This window comes from Euprymna scolopes, chromosome 7 (genome assembly GCF_053919585.1).
Source record: "Euprymna scolopes isolate OS-2025 chromosome 7, ASM5391958v1, whole genome shotgun sequence".
Classification (NCBI taxonomy): Eukaryota; Metazoa; Mollusca; class Cephalopoda; order Sepiida; family Sepiolidae; genus Euprymna; species Euprymna scolopes.
In genome coordinates this window covers 171190838-171211062 of record NC_136488.1, presented here as the reverse complement: position 1 = coordinate 171211062, position 20225 = coordinate 171190838, and the positions used below count along the sequence as shown (strand labels likewise).

General features: G+C 24.3%; 1 protein-coding gene across 2 annotated transcripts in view; it reads left to right on the top strand.

The window, feature by feature from the left end:
* Window positions 1-19064, top strand: part of LOC145280147 (NADH dehydrogenase [ubiquinone] flavoprotein 1, mitochondrial-like) — a 55721-nt gene extending 36657 nt beyond the window's left edge. The window contains exons 8-15 of one of the 2 annotated variants that reach the window (XR_013868557.1): window positions 1041-1166; window positions 1473-1538; window positions 3200-3366; window positions 4220-4373; window positions 4709-4763; window positions 6681-6790; window positions 18800-18935; window positions 18967-19064. Coding sequence is in view for 1 of the 2 variants with exons in the window: in XM_080131917.1 (XP_079988043.1) it covers window positions 1041-1166; window positions 1473-1538; window positions 3200-3366; window positions 4220-4373; window positions 4709-4763; window positions 6681-6790; window positions 18800-18880 (759 nt within the window). In the remaining variant the exon portion in view is untranslated. Of the gene's footprint in view, window positions 1-1040; window positions 1167-1472; window positions 1539-3199; window positions 3367-4219; window positions 4374-4708; window positions 4764-6680; window positions 6791-18799 lie in introns of both variants that reach the window. The other variant, XM_080131917.1, reaches the window with a different exon arrangement.
* Window positions 19065-20225: the final 1161 nt, after the last annotated feature.

Here is a 20225-nt window from a genome sequence, read left to right as displayed (position 1 = left end):
AGGGAGCAGAGATATTATGTGCATGCATACCTTTATAATAAAGGAAAAATACAATGATTTTGCACTTTTTTATTAACGTTTACGGAGCTGTTATTAACAAGGTGACGTCTACTACGAGCAAGGAAGGAAAGGAAATGATTTATTGTCACATCTCGTCCACCAACATCGTCTACGTGATGCAGTGACATCAGCATCATCTGTGCTCGTCATACATTTATACAGTTTTAACATTGAAAACTGGTTGTCAATAATGATATTCTCTAGAGCTAAGGTAGATTCTCTTTACCTTGCAAGAAAAAGTTTTCTATCCCAACGATATCATATATTTCCATAAAGGAAAGTCGATGTAGATAGCCAAGTGTTTTTTGTGAAAGTTGAGCAAGGGGGATTATAGATTGGAGTTCAGTCGAGTGCTTGTCATGAAAATAGCAATAGAGCAGAGACAGGCTCACAACGTTTCTTCTGTGAAAATGAGATTGCAGGGAAGAGAGAAGGGCATCACTTACTAGATTTCGAAACCGATTTTAAACTTTATCAAGATAGGATAGAGCACGTCAAGTAGTTCCTGCCCAGATGTGGCAACGGTACTCCATCCTAAGACGTACTTGGCTCTTATACAAATAAACGATTGCATTGGCAGTGAGATGCCTACTGAGCAGTAGAATGATCCAATCATTTTTCAGCAACCTTGGCAACAGATTTGATGTCCTATTTCAGATCAGGAGTGAATGTCAGTCGCAGACATCCCCACCTACCCAACTCCCACCCCTTTTCCTGTAGACATCCATATGTGCTGGGAGATTTTCTACCCTGATAGTTTTTTTGGGTTTTTTTTCAGACTGCTTGACTTCGGAATCTCCTCCCTGCACCCTGTTTCCCTAACAATACCAACATGCAGAAATTTAAGTATAATCCAAAACAACATTTGCTACCCAACTCCCTACCAAGGTTGTCCCTCTATAATCCTCTGGGTTTGAATTTAAATACGGTTTGTTTGTTTTTTTTGTTTTTTTTAACTTTTCTATTTTATTTCTTTTTAGGCTCTTATTGAATCTTTAGAAGGAAAACAAGGGAAACCCCGCCTGAAGCCTCCATTTCCAGCTGACGTAGGCGTGTTTGGCTGCCCTACGACCGTCTCGAATGTTGAGACTGTTGCTGTTGCGCCTGTGAGTGAAACATTTTCTCATTTGACTTTTTTTTTGGAAGACATAAAATAAAATGAATATTTTATTTTATGTTTTTTTTTGCTTTGTAATGCTCCTGGTTAAACAGCAATTTTTTTTTTTTTAAGACATAAAATAAAATAAATATTTTATTTTATGTTTTTTTTGCTTTGTAATGCTCCTGGTTAAACAGCAATTTTTTTTTTTTTTAAGACATAAAATAAAATAAATATTTTATTTTATATTTTTTTTTTGCTTTGTAATGCTCCTGGTTAAACACCAATTTTTTTTTTTTTTCATCTTTTGCAGGCAATTTGCCGACGAGGAGGTGAATGGTTTGCTTCATTTGGCAGAGACAGAAATCGCGGCACAAAGGTAATTAATAGTTAATTCATAGAATTTTCAAAAAATGTATTTTTTGTTTTATTTTACTTCAGTCAAAGTTCTCAGAAATCAAGGGGCCCCCTACCTGGGTCTAACACTTGAACTCTATATGAGATACATAGATATTCGAATGTTCCATCAAAGTTTTTTATCTTTCAAACACTGAGTTAGTAAAGAAATTAAGAACATAATTTTCCTTTCCCCAATTAACCATTTTCATTTGTTCTAGTATATATTTTGTTTTGGTCTTTTGGTCATACTGAGTTTCAGGACAAGAATTTATCTAGTCTGGTGGAGTATCCAGCTTTGTGCTGTTACCTGAAGTAAGATCACTTGGAGAAGGTGCACCATTCCTCGTAAAAGCTAATGTGAGTTAGCCATAGTGGGGAGATCTTATTTGGGCTGCGAATACGAAATGTGATTTTGAATATTTGGTCGTGATTTACTTCTATGGAAAAAGTATCCTCATGCCAGGTTGTTCTGACAAACCCCTGTACAGAGAGACCTTAGACACTCGAGGATAGTGTCTAGTAGGCATTCAAGTTCTCTTGTATACATATGCGTGTGTATGTGTGCTTATATGTAAATAAAGAAGACCAAAAATTCTTTATGTTCATCAATGTTTCATCTTTATTGTTCAAAGACTTTCTCAAGATGAATGATTTGCCGAAAAATATGTTGAAATTTAAAATATTATAAATGGAATGTTTTTCAGTTTTATATCGATTAGTATACCTTAAGTTGGGAATTTGTAAAATTACTGGATCTAAATCTAAATTCGCTTGGCATCATTTGTTGAGTAAAGAAATAAATTTCAGAATCCATTACATTGTTGGATTGAATCATAAAGACATATTTTGATTTACATTTCCATATATAGCACACATATATATGTGTGTGTGTGTGTTTTATGCAAATGTATTTATGACAAGCTACAGAAAGGCTTCTGCGTTTCATCCACATATGGAATCATCAGGCTAAAATGAGAGTGCTCGATTTATTAACATTTTTTAAAATAAGCGCATTATATTTGTATACATCTTTTGTAATACATAGTCATTTACAGACTGTTTTACTGTATCACAGCTCTTCAATGCAGCTAGACTAGCACCCATCCCAAACCAGGTGTCAAACCTACAACCACTTGGTTAATAGTTTATATATTATGGTATCGTTAAATTATTGAAATTGTTTAAAAAGTTTGGTTTATTTGGAAAATCATCGGATTTAAATCGATTCATAAACTTTTAATCGTTTACTTAAATCCAAAAAAATGACTGTTTGACAGTTTAAATGCTTTCAAATTCCTTTAATATTTTGAAGGTCATGAAATAATGTTTTTTTTTTTTACTCTTGACAATTCATTAAAACAATTGGTTAGTTTACAAAATTAATTTTAGTTTATTTTGTAATTAAATAAGTTTTAAAATAAACTTTGTATTTTATGATTTTTTTTTTTCATTTCAATGAATTTTTCATTTAAAATAATTTTCCATTTCAATAAGTGAATTAAAAAAAATTATTTCAATAAATGAATTAAAAAAATTTATCATTTCAATAAGTGAATTAAAAAAATTTATCATTTCAATAAGTGAATTAAAAAAATTATCATTTCAATAAGTGAATTAAAAAAATTTCTGGTTATATTACAGCTCTTCAATATTTCTGGTCATGTGAACAACCCTTGCACAGTCGAGGAGGAGATGTCGATCCCTCTAAAAGATCTGGTCGAACGTCATGCTGGCGGCATCATTGGTGGATGGGACAATCTTCTCGCTATTATTCCAGGCGGATCATCAACTCCACTTCTCACAAAAAAGTAAGAATCCTACAGATAAAATCTATTTGCTCTTTTATGATGACATATGGACGTGAAACGTATCCAGTGGGTTTGAGGACATGTGTTGCATGGCGATAAATGATATGTGGGATAAGCAATGTGAATCTTAAAGACAGACGTTAGAGGAAGATTAAATCTGAACAGTTTAGAGAGAGTTTGATGTTTATGCTAATGTTTCTAGAATTCGTTCTGTAGAGTTTGGAGAATTATGGCTGACGGCACTGAAATTCTTTGCACGAGAGACATTTTACCTCAATCACTGGTTTGTACCATATGCGTCATGTGCATCTTTTGCTGACGGAGGTTTTACGCATCAAGTGTGAACGAAATACTCTTTCCCCTTAAATTTGGCCATATTTATGTTCAATAACTTTTCCCATTTCACGTGGCTTATTTCGTCCTTCTCCATAAAATATGTCACACCTCTTGCATTTTCTTCTCTCGTGAAAGATTAAATCTGGACAGTTTAGGGGAATGGATGTAGTACATTTTTTTTTTTTCTGAAGTTGAGTTTTACGTCGAAAATTCTGAGAACATAACGCCATTAATATCATCCTGGTTCATCACATTCCGTTGACGAATAATTAATCAATAATAAAAAAAAAAAAGTTTTGGTAGGTAAGTATGAGGATCGAACCCGAACCCTTGAAGATAAAGTTGGAAATTAAAGTGTGAAAAAAAAAACGTGCGACGTTAACCATTGGGCCACTGCGAAATACTAACGGAAACACGTTTGAATTTGTGTCATTATTTACGAGGTTATATATATTTTTCGCATGCAAAAAATCTCTTATCACAACACTCTTATGCGTTGATCTTTTTGTTTTTGTAGACAATGCGAAGAAGTGTTGATGGATTTTGACAGTTTAATCCAGTACGGATCCGGTCTCGGGACAGCCGCTTTGATTGTGATGAATAAATCAGCTGACGTGATCCGTTGTATATCACGTTTGGCTGATTTCTATAAACATGAGAGTTGCGGACAGGTGAGTCTAAACTGCTATAAAATTGAATACTCTCATATTTTTTCTAATATTTTAAAGAACGTCATTATTTCAAAGAACGTCATTATTTTAAAGAACGTCATTATTATCGTCATCGTGTGGCAGAAATTTCTTTTATGTTCTTAAAGTCACGCATGTTTTATATATTTCTACGTATAAGATTCACTCCTAAACTTAAGAACTCTCCTTATGAATTATGAAATATATATTTTAGGGAACACAGTGAGTAACATGACTACCTTAGTTTATTTGTGTGAACTTTACTTTTAATGGATTTCTTTTTTAAATGGTTTTAGAGTTTTCTTTCTTTCTTTCAGTGTACTCCATGTCGTGAAGGATGTGCTTGGATGCAAAAAATGATGGCTCGTTTTGGTGAATATTTTTTTTATGTTTATTTATTTATTTATATATATATATATATATATATATATTAGACATGGTTATGTAAAAATAGTATTAAAAACAGAAATTTCTATTTTGAGAATAAGTATTGAGAAAATTGAAGGGGGGGGGGCTATGTCTTAAAATTGTATATATACCCCCTAGATCATAATATGTACGATTTGCAAACGCACATCAACTTTTATAAAGTTCTTGCTATTTTAGCTTCCCTTGTGTTCATTCAGCTTTTTTGTATAAAAGCAAAACTAATCTGAAGCAAAGTCATTCGTTCCGGCCCTTGTGCCGGGAATGTCCGGCAAGCAATTAGCTTTTGATCAATGTGGGGGGAAACCCCTTATATCAGACAATTGCTATTCGTTAGGACACTCCACTTTTTATAGGGAGCTGGTTCCCTCCCTCCCTCCCCACATCTTGGGAAAACAAACAGCCAAAGTTGGGAAAATAAAACAAAAAAGAAACTGCCTCGCAGAAAAAGTTAACTGCATGATTTCATTCGCACTATAGCGTGATATTTGACCTCGCACCTGTCAAGTTTTGACTCGTTAAATTAAACTGCTTTTTTGTTACTCTGCCATCCTGGCCGAGCAGGTAAACACTCCAGGATTTTTCTTTTTCACCTTCGCCTCAAGGTTCCGGGTTCGATCCTACCTACCAAAACCTTTTTTTTCTTTTACCACACGGGTGATGCCAGGCACCCCCATGTTGTTTTTTCCACAATTTGAAACTAGAGATTGGTGCACCAGACCAGATGCATGGTCGGATGTGTAAGATTTCTAGCTGAGTAAAGGGAGCCTACCTTAGTTCTAACTTGAGTGTTGATTATTTGGTTGGTATCTGGGGCCACGTTTAATTCACTAGGGAAGATGCACGCCTGCATAAACTCGCCTGGCGGTTAGGCGACAAGGCGGTACTCCATGTAATAGTGTACCGGCAACCTGCTTGAAGATGCTTTCCTGAACCTACATGTCAAGCATACACAGACACGACAGAAAAGAATAGACACCCATAGGAACCGTTTATTTCAATAAACATAATTTATAGAACAAAATCAAAAAAAAAATGGTCACAAATTTAATAACTAACTCTTGGTTAACATTTCTTTGCTGTTTTATTTAATTATTGGAATTCGTTGAGCCTGGGTATCTGGTGTTGCCCGGGTGTTTGGAGGTGTGTGTTGAGCAAAAAAAAAGTGGTAGTCGACAGGCAGGGTAGAGAACCCATAACACGACGGAGAAAAAGGACTCGGACAGACATATGCATGGGTTTGGAGTCTATATTCGTAACACCCTCCCCCTGACTAGAGAAATAAAACTAGAATCAGACGACCAGGCCTTTATGTGCTTCAGGCTAAATATGCAACATAATATTAACATAATATTAGCTACTAGTATTTTCTCTACCGCTCTTCCTCAAAATTCTGATAAATCTGATGCTACTTTGGTTCATGGCATGCTTTAATGTTGTTAGATGCAATTTTAATGAAGTTCTCCAAGTTATTTCAGCATTATCTATCTGTAAATGTAAATAAGCATATATTAATCTTGTGAAAAATATTGTAGTGTTTTTTTGTTTTTGTTTTTTGTCATGTCCGTGTGTGTTTTCCACAGCGAATGGAGACATCTGAAGTGTGTGAAACACAGTTACGCTTTGTGGATCACCTAAAACACATCGTAGCTTACAGCTGGTTCAATCTTAATGAGCAAAATGTACATTCCTATCCGAGTTAATTATTTATTTTCTGTTATTTTTATTTTTTTATTTTCTTAATTTTTTTTTTTTTTCTTAATTTTTTTTATTTTTTTAATTTTTTTATTTTTTATTTTTACTGTTTTTTAACATTTTCGATAATTTACGCAATTTTTGACTAGCATTTTCGTATTTGTGCAGTGACTGGTAACGGACGTCCAGAAGAGATCGACATGTTGTATGAAATCACAAAACAGATTGAAGGTCACACTATATGTGCCCTCGGTGATGGTGCAGCTTGGCCTGTTCAGGTAAGTTCATTACTAGCCCACTTTATTGCTTTGCATCGAAAACAGAGGAAGATTTTATCAAAATCAAGAATTACAAAACTTTTTGAACAAATTATTAAAATACAAAAATACAACACACCATTTTAACGTCCTCTCTTTGCTGACAATCTTACGAGACGTTTTTAAGGCCATGATGCAATCTTTCTTGCCGTACTGCTTAAGTTTGTATAATAACAAAACAGCAAGAATCCTCGCGTGATAAAATGTATGCACGGTGTTAAAGGAAACGCCTTACTGGTCACTTGTGGAGCAGTAAGTCAGGAATTGTGAGTGACACTTAAATATAGAATCTATTACGTGGCAAAATAGAAAACTTCATCATCGACCAACATGAACCAACCTCTAGAAGACTCTGGAAGACTGTAGAATAGAGTGAACGCATCTGGAGAATCTAAGAATTCATCACGTGACGTAATAAATGAAATGAAACGTGTTATTATTAGTTGCTATTAGTAGTTAAGTTTGTTGCGGATAACAAAATTTTTTTATTTTTATTTTTTCAATTTTCACCCCAAACAAGGCACAGTGCCACTTTGAAGTAGGAGACTACTATCGGGGACATAAGTTGCAGGGTTATTAAGGGAGATGAGTAGCAAGATGTCACACTTTTGTTTCAATTACGGCATCCAGCGTTTTCCTTGATACCAACATTTAATCCTTGATCTGATATTTTTTATGATTATCATTTATTTTTTTATAATTATCATTTATTTTTTTATAATTATCATTTTATGATTATCATTTATTTTTTTATAATTATCATTTTATGATTATCATTTATTTTTTATAATTATCATTTTTATGATTATCATTTATTTTTTATGATTATCATTTATTTTTTTATAATTATCATTTATTTTTATAATTATCATTTATTTTTTATGATTATCATTTATTTTTTATGATTATCATTTATTTTTTATAATTATCATTTATTTTTTATGATTATCATTTATTTTTTATAATTATCATTTATTTTTTATAATTATCATTTATTTTTTATGATTATCATTTATTTTTTATAATTATCATTTATTTTTTTATAATTATCATTTTATGATTATCATTTATTTTTTATAATTATCATTTATTTTTATGATTATCATTTATTTTTTATGATTATCATTTATTTTTTATGATTATCATTTATTTTTTATGATTATCATTTATTTTTTATAATTATCATTTATTTTTTATGATTATCATTTATTTTTTATAATTATCATTTATTTTTTATGATTATCATTTATTTTTTATAATTATCATTTATTTTTTTATAATTATCATTTTATGATTATCATTTATTTTTTATAATTATCATTTATTTTTATGATTATCATTTATTTTTTTATAATTATCATTTATTTTTATAATTATCATTTATTTTTTATGATTATCATTTATTTTTTATAATTATCATTTTATGATTATCATTTATTTTTTATAATTATCATTTATTTTTTATGATTATCATTTATTTTTTATAATTATCATTTTATGATTATGATTTATTTTTTATAATTATCATTTATTTTTTATAATTATCATTTTATGATTATCATTTATTTTTTATGATTATCATTTTATGATTATCATTTATTTTTTATAATTATCATTTTATGATTATCATTAATTTTTTATGATTATCATTTATTTTTTATGATTATCATTTATTTTTTATAATTATCATTTTATGATTATCATTTATTTTTTATAATTATCATTTTATGATTATCATTTATTTTTTATAATTATCATTTATTTTTTATGATTATCATTTATTTTTTATGATTATCATTTATTTTTTTATAATTATCATTTTATGATTATCATTTATTTTTTATAATTATCATTTATTTTTTATAATTATCATTTTATGATTATCATTTATTTTTTATGATTATCATTTATTTTTTTATAATTATCATTTTATGATTATCATTTATTTTTTATAATTATCATTTATTTTTATGATTATCATTTATTTTTTATGATTATCATTTATTTTTTTATAATTATCATGTATTTTTATAATTATCATTTATTTTTTATGATTATCATTTATTTTTTATGATTATCATTTATTTTTTATGATTATCATTTATTTTTTATAATTATCATTTATTTTTATGATTATCTTTTATTTTTTATAATTATCATTTATTTTTTATGATTATCATTTATTTTTTATGATTATAATTTTTTTTTATGATTATAATTTTTTTTTATGATTATCATTTTTTTTTATGATTATCATTTATTTTTTATAATTATCATTTATTTTTTATGATTATCATTTATTTTTTATAATTATCATTTATTTTTTATGATTATCATTTATTTTTTATGATTATCATTTATTTTTTATGATTATCATTTATTTTTTATAATTATCATTTATTTTTTATAATTATCATTTATTTTTTGTGATTATCATTTATTTTTTATAATTATCATTTATTTTTTATGATTATCATTTATTTTTTATAATTATCATTTATTTTTTTATAATTATCATTTATTTTTTATAATTATCATTTATTTTTTAATTATCATTTATTTTTTGTGATTATTTTTTTATATGTATCTCTTAAGCAAAAAAATAATGGAATCAAAAATCGTAATATTAAATTGATTGGAAACTTAATTTTTTATCCACATTCATTATATATTTGCTGACTAAATTTTTTTTTTCACTGTTATTTTTTTTTAACACTATACATAACTATAACGATACATTATATTTTTTTTTAACACTATACATAACTATAACGATACATTATATTTTTTTTTAACACTATACATAACTATAACGATACATTATATTTTTTTTAACACTATACATGACTATAACGATACATTATATTTTTTTTTAACACTATACATAACTATAACGATACATTATATTTTTTTTTAACACTATACATAACTATAACGATACATTATATTTTTTTTAACGCTATTCATAACTATAACGATACATTATATTTTTTTTAACACTATTCATAACTATAACGATATATTATATTTTTTTTAACACTATTCATAACTATAACGATACATTATATTTTTTTTAACACTATTCATAACTATAACGATACATTATATTTTTTTTAACACTATTCATAACTATAACGATACATTATATTTTTTTAACACTATACATAACTATAACGATACATTATATTTTTTTAACACTATACATAACTATAACGATACATTATATTTTTTTTAACACTATTCATAACTATAACGATACATTATATTTTTTTAACGCTATTCATTACTATAACGATACATTATATTTTTTTAACACTATTCATAACTATAACGATACATTATATTTTTTTAACACTATTCATAACTGTAATGATACATTATATTTTTTTTAACACTATTCATAACTATAACGATACATATTTTTTTAACGCTATTCATAACTATAACGATACATTATATTTTTTTTAACACTATTCATAACTATAACGATACATTATATTTTTTTAACACTATTCATAACTATAACGATACATTATATTTTTTTTAACACTATTCATAACTATAACGATACATTATATTTTTTTTAACGCTATTCATAACTATAACGATACATTATATTTTTTTTAACACTATTCATAACTATAACGATACATTATATTTTTTTTTAACACTATTCATAACTATAACGATACATTATATTTTTTTAACGCTATTCATAACTATAACGATACATTATATTTTTTAACACTATTCATAACTATAACGATACATTATATTTTTTTTAACACTATTCATAACTATAACGATACATTATAATTTTTTTAACGCTATTCATAACTGTAACGATACATTATATTTTTGCTACTAAAAAATATTTTTCAATGTTTTTTTAAATTTTTTTTTAACACTATTCATTACTATAACGATACATTATATTTTTTTAAACACTATTCATAACTATAACGATACATTATATTTTTTTAACGCTATTCATAACTATAACGATGCATTATATTTTTTTTAACACTATTCATAACTATAACTATACATTATATTTTTTTTAACACTATTCATTACTATAACGCTACATTATATTTTTTTAACACTATTCATAACTATAACGATACATTATATTTTTGCTACTAAAAAATATTTTTCAATGTTTTTTTTAAATTTTTTTTAACACTATTCATTACTATAACGATACATTATATTTTTTTTAACACTATTCATAACTATAACGATACATTATATTTTTTTTTAACGCTATTCATAACTATAACGATACATTATATTTTTTTTAACGCTATTCATAACTATAACGATACATTATATTTTTTTAAACACTATTCATAACTATAACGATACATATTTTTTTAACACTATTCATAACTATAATGATGCATTATATTTTTTTTAACACTATTCATAACTATAACAATACATTATATTTTTTTTAACACTATTCATAACTATAACGATACATTATATTTTTTTTAACGCTATTCATAACTATAACGATACATTATATTTTTTTTAACACTATTCATAACTATAACGATACATATTTTTTTAACACGATTCATAACTATAATGATACATTATATTTTTTTTAACACTATTCATAACTATAACGATACATTATATTTTTCTTAACGCTATTCATAACTATAACGATACATTATATTTTTTTAACACTATTCATAACTATAACGATACATTATATTTTTCTTAACGCTATTCATAACTATAACGATACATTATATTTTTTTTAACACTATTCATAACTATAACGATACATATTTTTTTAACACTATTCATAACTGTAATGATACATTATATTTTTTTTAACACTATTCATAACTATAACGATACATTATATTTTTTTTAACGCTATTCATAACTATAACGATACATTATATTTTTTTTAACACTGTACATAACTATAACGATACATTATATTTTTTTTAACGCTATTCATAACTATAACGATACATTATATTTTTTTTAACGCTATTCATAACTATAACGATACATTATATTTTTTTTAACACTGTACATAACTATAACGATACATTATATTTTTTATAACGCTATTCATAACTATAACGATACATTATATTTTTTTTAACGCTATTCATAACTATAACGATACATTATATTTTTTTAACACTATACATAACTATAACGATACATTATATTTTTTTAACACTATACATAACTATAACGATACATTATATTTTTTTAACACTATACATAACTATAACGATACATTATATTTTTTTAACACTATACATAACTATAACGATACATTATATTTTTTTTAACGCTATTCATAACTATAACGATACATTATATTTTTTTTAACACTATTCATAACTATAACGATACATTATATTTTTTTAAACATTATTCATAACTATAACGATACATTATATTTTTTTTAACGCTATTCATAACTATAACGATACATTATATTTTTTTTAACACTATTCATAACTATAACGATACATTATATTTTTTTTAACGCTATTCATAACTATAACGATACATTATATTTTTTTAACACTATACATAACTATAACGATACATTATATTTTTTTAACACTATACATAACTATAACGATACATTATATTTTTTTAACACTATACATAACTATAACGATACATTATATTTTTTTTAACACTATTCATAACTATAACGATACATTATATTTTTTTAACACTATTCATAACTATAACGATACATTATATTTTTTTAACACTATACATAACTATAACGATACATTATATTTTTTTTAACGCTATTCATAACTATAACGATACATATTTTTTTAACGCTATTCATAACTATAACGATACATTATATTTTTTTTAACACTATTCATAACTATAACGATACATTATATTTTTTAACACTATTCATTACTATAACGATACATTATATTTTTTTTAACACTATTCATAACTATAACGATACATTATATTTTTTTTAACGCTATTCATAACTATAACGATACATTATATTTTTTTTAACACTATTCATAACTATAACGATACATTATATTTTTTTTTAACACTATTCATAACTATAACGATACATTATATTTTTTTAACGCTATTCATAACTATAACGATACATTATATTTTTTAACACTATTCATAACTATAACGATACATTATATTTTTTTTAACACTATTCATAACTATAACGATACATTATAATTTTTTTAACGCTATTCATAACTGTAACGATACATTATATTTTTGCTACTAAAAAATATTTTTCAATGTTTTTTTAAATTTTTTTTTAACACTATTCATTACTATAACGATACATTATATTTTTTTAAACACTATTCATAACTATAACGATACATTATATTTTTTTAACGCTATTCATAACTATAACGATACATTATATTTTTTTTAACACTATTCATAACTATAACTATACATTATATTTTTTTTAACACTATTCATTACTATAACGCTACATTATATTTTTTTAACACTATTCATAACTATAACGATACATTATATTTTTGCTACTAAAAAATATTTTTCAATGTTTTTTTTTAATTTTTTTTAACACTATTCATTACTATAACGATACATTATATTTTTTTTAACACTATTCATAACTATAACGATACATTATATTTTTTTTAACACTATTCATAACTATAACGATACATTATATTTTTTTAACACTATACATAACTATAACGATACATTATATTTTTTTAACACTATACATAACTATAACGATACATTATATTTTTTTTAACACTATTCATAACTATAACGATACATTATATTTTTTTAACGCTATTCATTACTATAACGATACATTATATTTTTTTAACACTATTCATAACTATAACGATACATTATATTTTTTTAACACTATTCATAACTGTAATGATACATTATATTTTTTTTAACACTATTCATAACTATAACGATACATATTTTTTTAACGCTATTCATAACTATAACGATACATTATATTTTTTTTAACACTATTCATAACTATAACGATACATTATATTTTTTTAACACTATTCATAACTATAACGATACATTATATTTTTTTTAACACTATTCATAACTATAACGATACATTATATTTTTTTTAACGCTATTCATAACTATAACGATACATTATATTTTTTTTAACACTATTCATAACTATAACGATACATTATATTTTTTTTTAACACTATTCATAACTATAACGATACATTATATTTTTTTAACGCTATTCATAACTATAACGATACATTATATTTTTTAACACTATTCATAACTATAACGATACATTATATTTTTTTTAACACTATTCATAACTATAACGATACATTATAATTTTTTTAACGCTATTCATAACTGTAACGATACATTATATTTTTGCTACTAAAAAATATTTTTCAATGTTTTTTTAAATTTTTTTTTAACACTATTCATTACTATAACGATACATTATATTTTTTTAAACACTATTCATAACTATAACGATACATTATATTTTTTTAACGCTATTCATAACTATAACGATGCATTATATTTTTTTTAACACTATTCATAACTATAACTATACATTATATTTTTTTTAACACTATTCATTACTATAACGCTACATTATATTTTTTTAACACTATTCATAACTATAACGATACATTATATTTTTGCTACTAAAAAATATTTTTCAATGTTTTTTTTAAATTTTTTTTAACACTATTCATTACTATAACGATACATTATATTTTTTTTAACACTATTCATAACTATAACGATACATTATATTTTTTTTTAACGCTATTCATAACTATAACGATACATTATATTTTTTTTAACGCTATTCATAACTATAACGATACATTATATTTTTTTAAACACTATTCATAACTATAACGATACATATTTTTTTAACACTATTCATAACTATAATGATGCATTATATTTTTTTTAACACTATTCATAACTATAACAATACATTATATTTTTTTTAACACTATTCATAACTATAACGATACATTATATTTTTTTTAACGCTATTCATAACTATAACGATACATTATATTTTTTTTAACACTATTCATAACTATAACGATACATATTTTTTTAACACGATTCATAACTATAATGATACATTATATTTTTTTTAACACTATTCATAACTATAACGATACATTATATTTTTCTTAACGCTATTCATAACTATAACGATACATTATATTTTTTTAACACTATTCATAACTATAACGATACATTATATTTTTCTTAACGCTATTCATAACTATAACGATACATTATATTTTTTTTAACACTATTCATAACTATAACGATACATATTTTTTTAACACTATTCATAACTGTAATGATACATTATATTTTTTTTAACACTATTCATAACTATAACGATACATTATATTTTTTTTAACGCTATTCATAACTATAACGATACATTATATTTTTTTTAACACTGTACATAACTATAACGATACATTATATTTTTTTTAACGCTATTCATAACTATAACGATACATTATATTTTTTTTAACGCTATTCATAACTATAACGATACATTATATTTTTTTTAACACTGTACATAACTATAACGATACATTATATTTTTTATAACGCTATTCATAACTATAACGATACATTATATTTTTTTTAACGCTATTCATAACTATAACGATACATTATATTTTTTTAACACTATACATAACTATAACGATACATTATATTTTTTTAACACTATACATAACTATAACGATACATTATATTTTTTTAACACTATACATAACTATAACGATACATTATATTTTTTTAACACTATACATAACTATAACGATACATTATATTTTTTTTAACGCTATTCATAACTATAACGATACATTATATTTTTTTTAACACTATTCATAACTATAACGATACATTATATTTTTTTAAACATTATTCATAACTATAACGATACATTATATTTTTTTTAACGCTATTCATAACTATAACGATACATTATATTTTTTTTAACACTATTCATAACTATAACGATACATTATATTTTTTTTAACGCTATTCATAACTATAACGATACATTATATTTTTTTAACACTATACATAACTATAACGATACATTATATTTTTTTAACACTATACATAACTATAACGATACATTATATTTTTTTAACACTATACATAACTATAACGATACATTATATTTTTTTTAACACTATTCATAACTATAACGATACATTATATTTTTTTAACACTATTCATAACTATAACGATACATTATATTTTTTTAACACTATACATAACTATAACGATACATTATATTTTTTTTAACGCTATTCATAACTATAACGATACATATTTTTTTAACGCTATTCATAACTATAACGATACATTATATTTTTTTTAACACTATTCATAACTATAACGATACATTATATTTTTTAACACTATTCATAACTATAACGATACATTATATTTTTTTTAACACTATTCATAACTATAACGATACATTATATTTTTTTTAACGCTATTCATAACTATAACGATACATTATATTTTTTTTAACACTATTCATAACTATAACGATACATTATATTTTTTTTTAACACTATTCATAACTATAACGATACATTATATTTTTTTAACGCTATTCATAACTATAACGATACATTATATTTTTTAACACTATTCATAACTATAACGATACATTATATTTTTTTTAACACTATTCATAACTATAACGATACATTATAATTTTTTTAACGCTATTCATAACTGTAACGATACATTATATTTTTGCTACTAAAAAATATTTTTCAATGTTTTTTTAAATTTTTTTTTAACACTATTCATTACTATAACGATACATTATATTTTTTTAAACACTATTCATAACTATAACGATACATTATATTTTTTTAACGCTATTCATAACTATAACGATACATTATATTTTTTTTAACACTATTCATAACTATAACTATACATTATATTTTTTTTAACACTATTCATTACTATAACGCTACATTATATTTTTTTAACACTATTCATAACTATAACGATACATTATATTTTTGCTACTAAAAAATATTTTTCAATGTTTTTTTTTAATTTTTTTTAACACTATTCATTACTATAACGATACATTATATTTTTTTTAACACTATTCATAACTATAACGATACATTATATTTTTTTTTAACGCTATTCATAACTATAACGATACATTATATTTTTTTTAACGCTATTCATAACTATAACGATACATTATATTTTTTTAAACACTATTCATAACTATAACGATACATATTTTTTTAACACTATTCATAACTATAATGATGCATTATATTTTTTTTAACACTATTCATAACTATAACAATACATTATATTTTTTTTAACACTATTCATAACTATAACGATACATTATATTTTTTTTAACGCTATTCATAACTATAACGATACATTATATTTTTTTTAACACTATTCATAACTATAACGATACATATTTTTTTAACACGATTCATAACTATAATGATACATTATATTTTTTTTAACACTATTCATAACTATAACGATATATTATATTTTTTTAACGCTATTCATAACTATAACGATACATTATATTTTTTTTTAACGCTATTCATAACTATAACGATACATTATATTTTTTTTAACCCTATTCATAACTATAACGATACATTATATTTTTTTTAACGCTATTCATAACTATAACGATATATTATATTTTTTTTAACGCTATTCATAACTATAACGATACATTATATTTTTTTTTAACGCTATTCATTACTATAACGATACATTATATTGTTTTAAACACTATTCATAACTATAACGATACATTATATTTTTTTTAACGCTATTCATAACTATAACGATATATTATATTTTTTTTAACGCTATTCATAACTATAACGATACATTATATTTTTTTTTAACGCTATTCATAACTATAACGATACATTATATTTTTTTTAACCCTATTCATAACTATAACGATACATTATATTTTTTTTGACACTATTCATAACTATAACGATACATTATATTTTTCTTAACGCTATTCATAACTATAACGATACATTATATTTTTTGAACACTATTCATAACTATAACGATACATATTCTTTTAACACTATTCATAACTATAATGATACATTATATTTTTTTTAACGCTATTCATAACTATAACGATACATTATATTTTTTTTAACGCTATTCATAACTATAACGATACATTATATTTTTTTTAACGCTATTCATAACTATAACGATACATTATATTTTTTTTAACGCTATTCATAACTATAACGATACATTATATTTTTTTTAACGCTATTCATAACTATAACGATACATTATATTTTTGCTACTAAAAAATATTTTTCAATGTTTTTTTAAATTTTTTTTTAACACTATTCATTACTATAACGATACATTATATTGTTTTAAACACTATTCATAACTATAACGATACATTATATTTTTTTTAACGCTATTCATAACTATAACGATATATTATATTTTTTTTTAACGCTATTCATAACTATAACGATACATTATATTTTTTTTTAACGCTATTCATAACTATAACGATACATTATATTTTTTTTAACACTATTCATAACTATAACGATACATTATATTTTTTTTAACGCTATTCATAACTATAACGATACATTATAGTTTTCTTAACGCTATTCATAACTATAACGATTCATTATATTTTTTTTAACACTATTCATAACTATAACGATACATTATATTTTTGCTACAAAAAAATATTTTTCAATGTTTTTTTTAATTTTTTTTTTAACACAAGCAAAAAATGTTATTTGATGTCATCTTTTCTTGCAAAAAATTCAACCTAATTTTTCTTTTCTTGTTGTTCATTGTTACTGATAATTTGTTTTATTTTCGTTTCAGGGTCTCATCCGTCATTTCCGACCGTTAATCGAAGAACGAATGGCTGAATACAAGCAAAAGAATGCGGCAAAAAATAATTAACTTCACGTAGACATTTAGAAAACTTGTGGAACTTTTTTATAACTTGTCTATATTTATTTTTTTTTTTTTTTGCTGCAGTTTTTTTTTTTTTTTCACTGAAACCTTTGATCTGCAATGATGACGACAAAATAAATGAGTTTGTAACGTAGAATTCATGGGATGATAAAATTGGATTTAAAAATTCTTTTTTTTTTCTTATTTCTTATTTCTGAACAAATATGGCAAAAGTTTCACAATGTAAGCAAAATTAATTTTGTAATAGTTTAGTCTAGAGAATATATATATATATATATATATACACACACACACAAAAAAAACATGAATACAAACAAGTCAACATGGCTACCACACGTCTATAACATACGATAGCACCTCATTTCTCTTGGTTGATCTGTAATTGAAGTTTTTTCAGAAAGAAAACACCACATCGAAGTTACAGTAGAATCCCGGGATACGGCAATAAAAATTAGTAACAAAATACAGTACAGTGTATAATACACGTATATAATACACATGTATATAATCAAATAACATTATAAATAATACCGTAAGGCGAGGCAAATACCGTAACCAAGGGCCGAAAAAAAACATCGTATTTCACATCGTAACCTGAAAAAAAAAAAACATATTCTAGGGCCAGGGTTTTACTGTATATTTTTTTATGACTTTATTTCTCGTCCGAGCTGCAAACAAAATTTCTATATTATGTAAAGTCGTGTTTCTTCCAGCTTCCAAAATGTGGAGACGATATCTTTTGTGCTAACTTGTCCGACTTTTCCAGTCGGACTCCAAACTTTGAACTAAAACGTGTCTCTTCTAGCATTTCATTACAACATCACTAAAATCATCTCCATCGTTTTTGTACGAAAATAATCTTGCCTTACATAGTTATGCGTAAATACATTCTTGTTTGTTTTAAAATTCTTATGTTAATATTTCTGATACATTTCTAACATAAGATTTTTATCCTAAAAATATCTTTCGTTTTGATAGATATTTTCAAAACATTAAAAACAATCCTAATAATCGTTCAGATTAGTTGGCATTGCCCGGCAGTGCTCTAAATAAAACCATGTTAAAAACACCTGGAATAATAAAATGGTTTCAAATGTTCGAATGAAACTTTGGCAAAGTTGGGAATATTTCATTTCAAGCAAAACCATTTCTTAAATAGAGGTATATTATTCTTGTTCCATCAGCTTTGACCAGCTAGAAATGTTCTTAGTGTCGTCATACTGAAAAGGTTAGGAAGTCTGTGTGGTGTTTATTAAATGCTGTGTTATGAGAGAAGAGTTTGTCTATGAAGGATAGATGCCTCGTTTTTAAGGAACAGAGAAACGTTCAT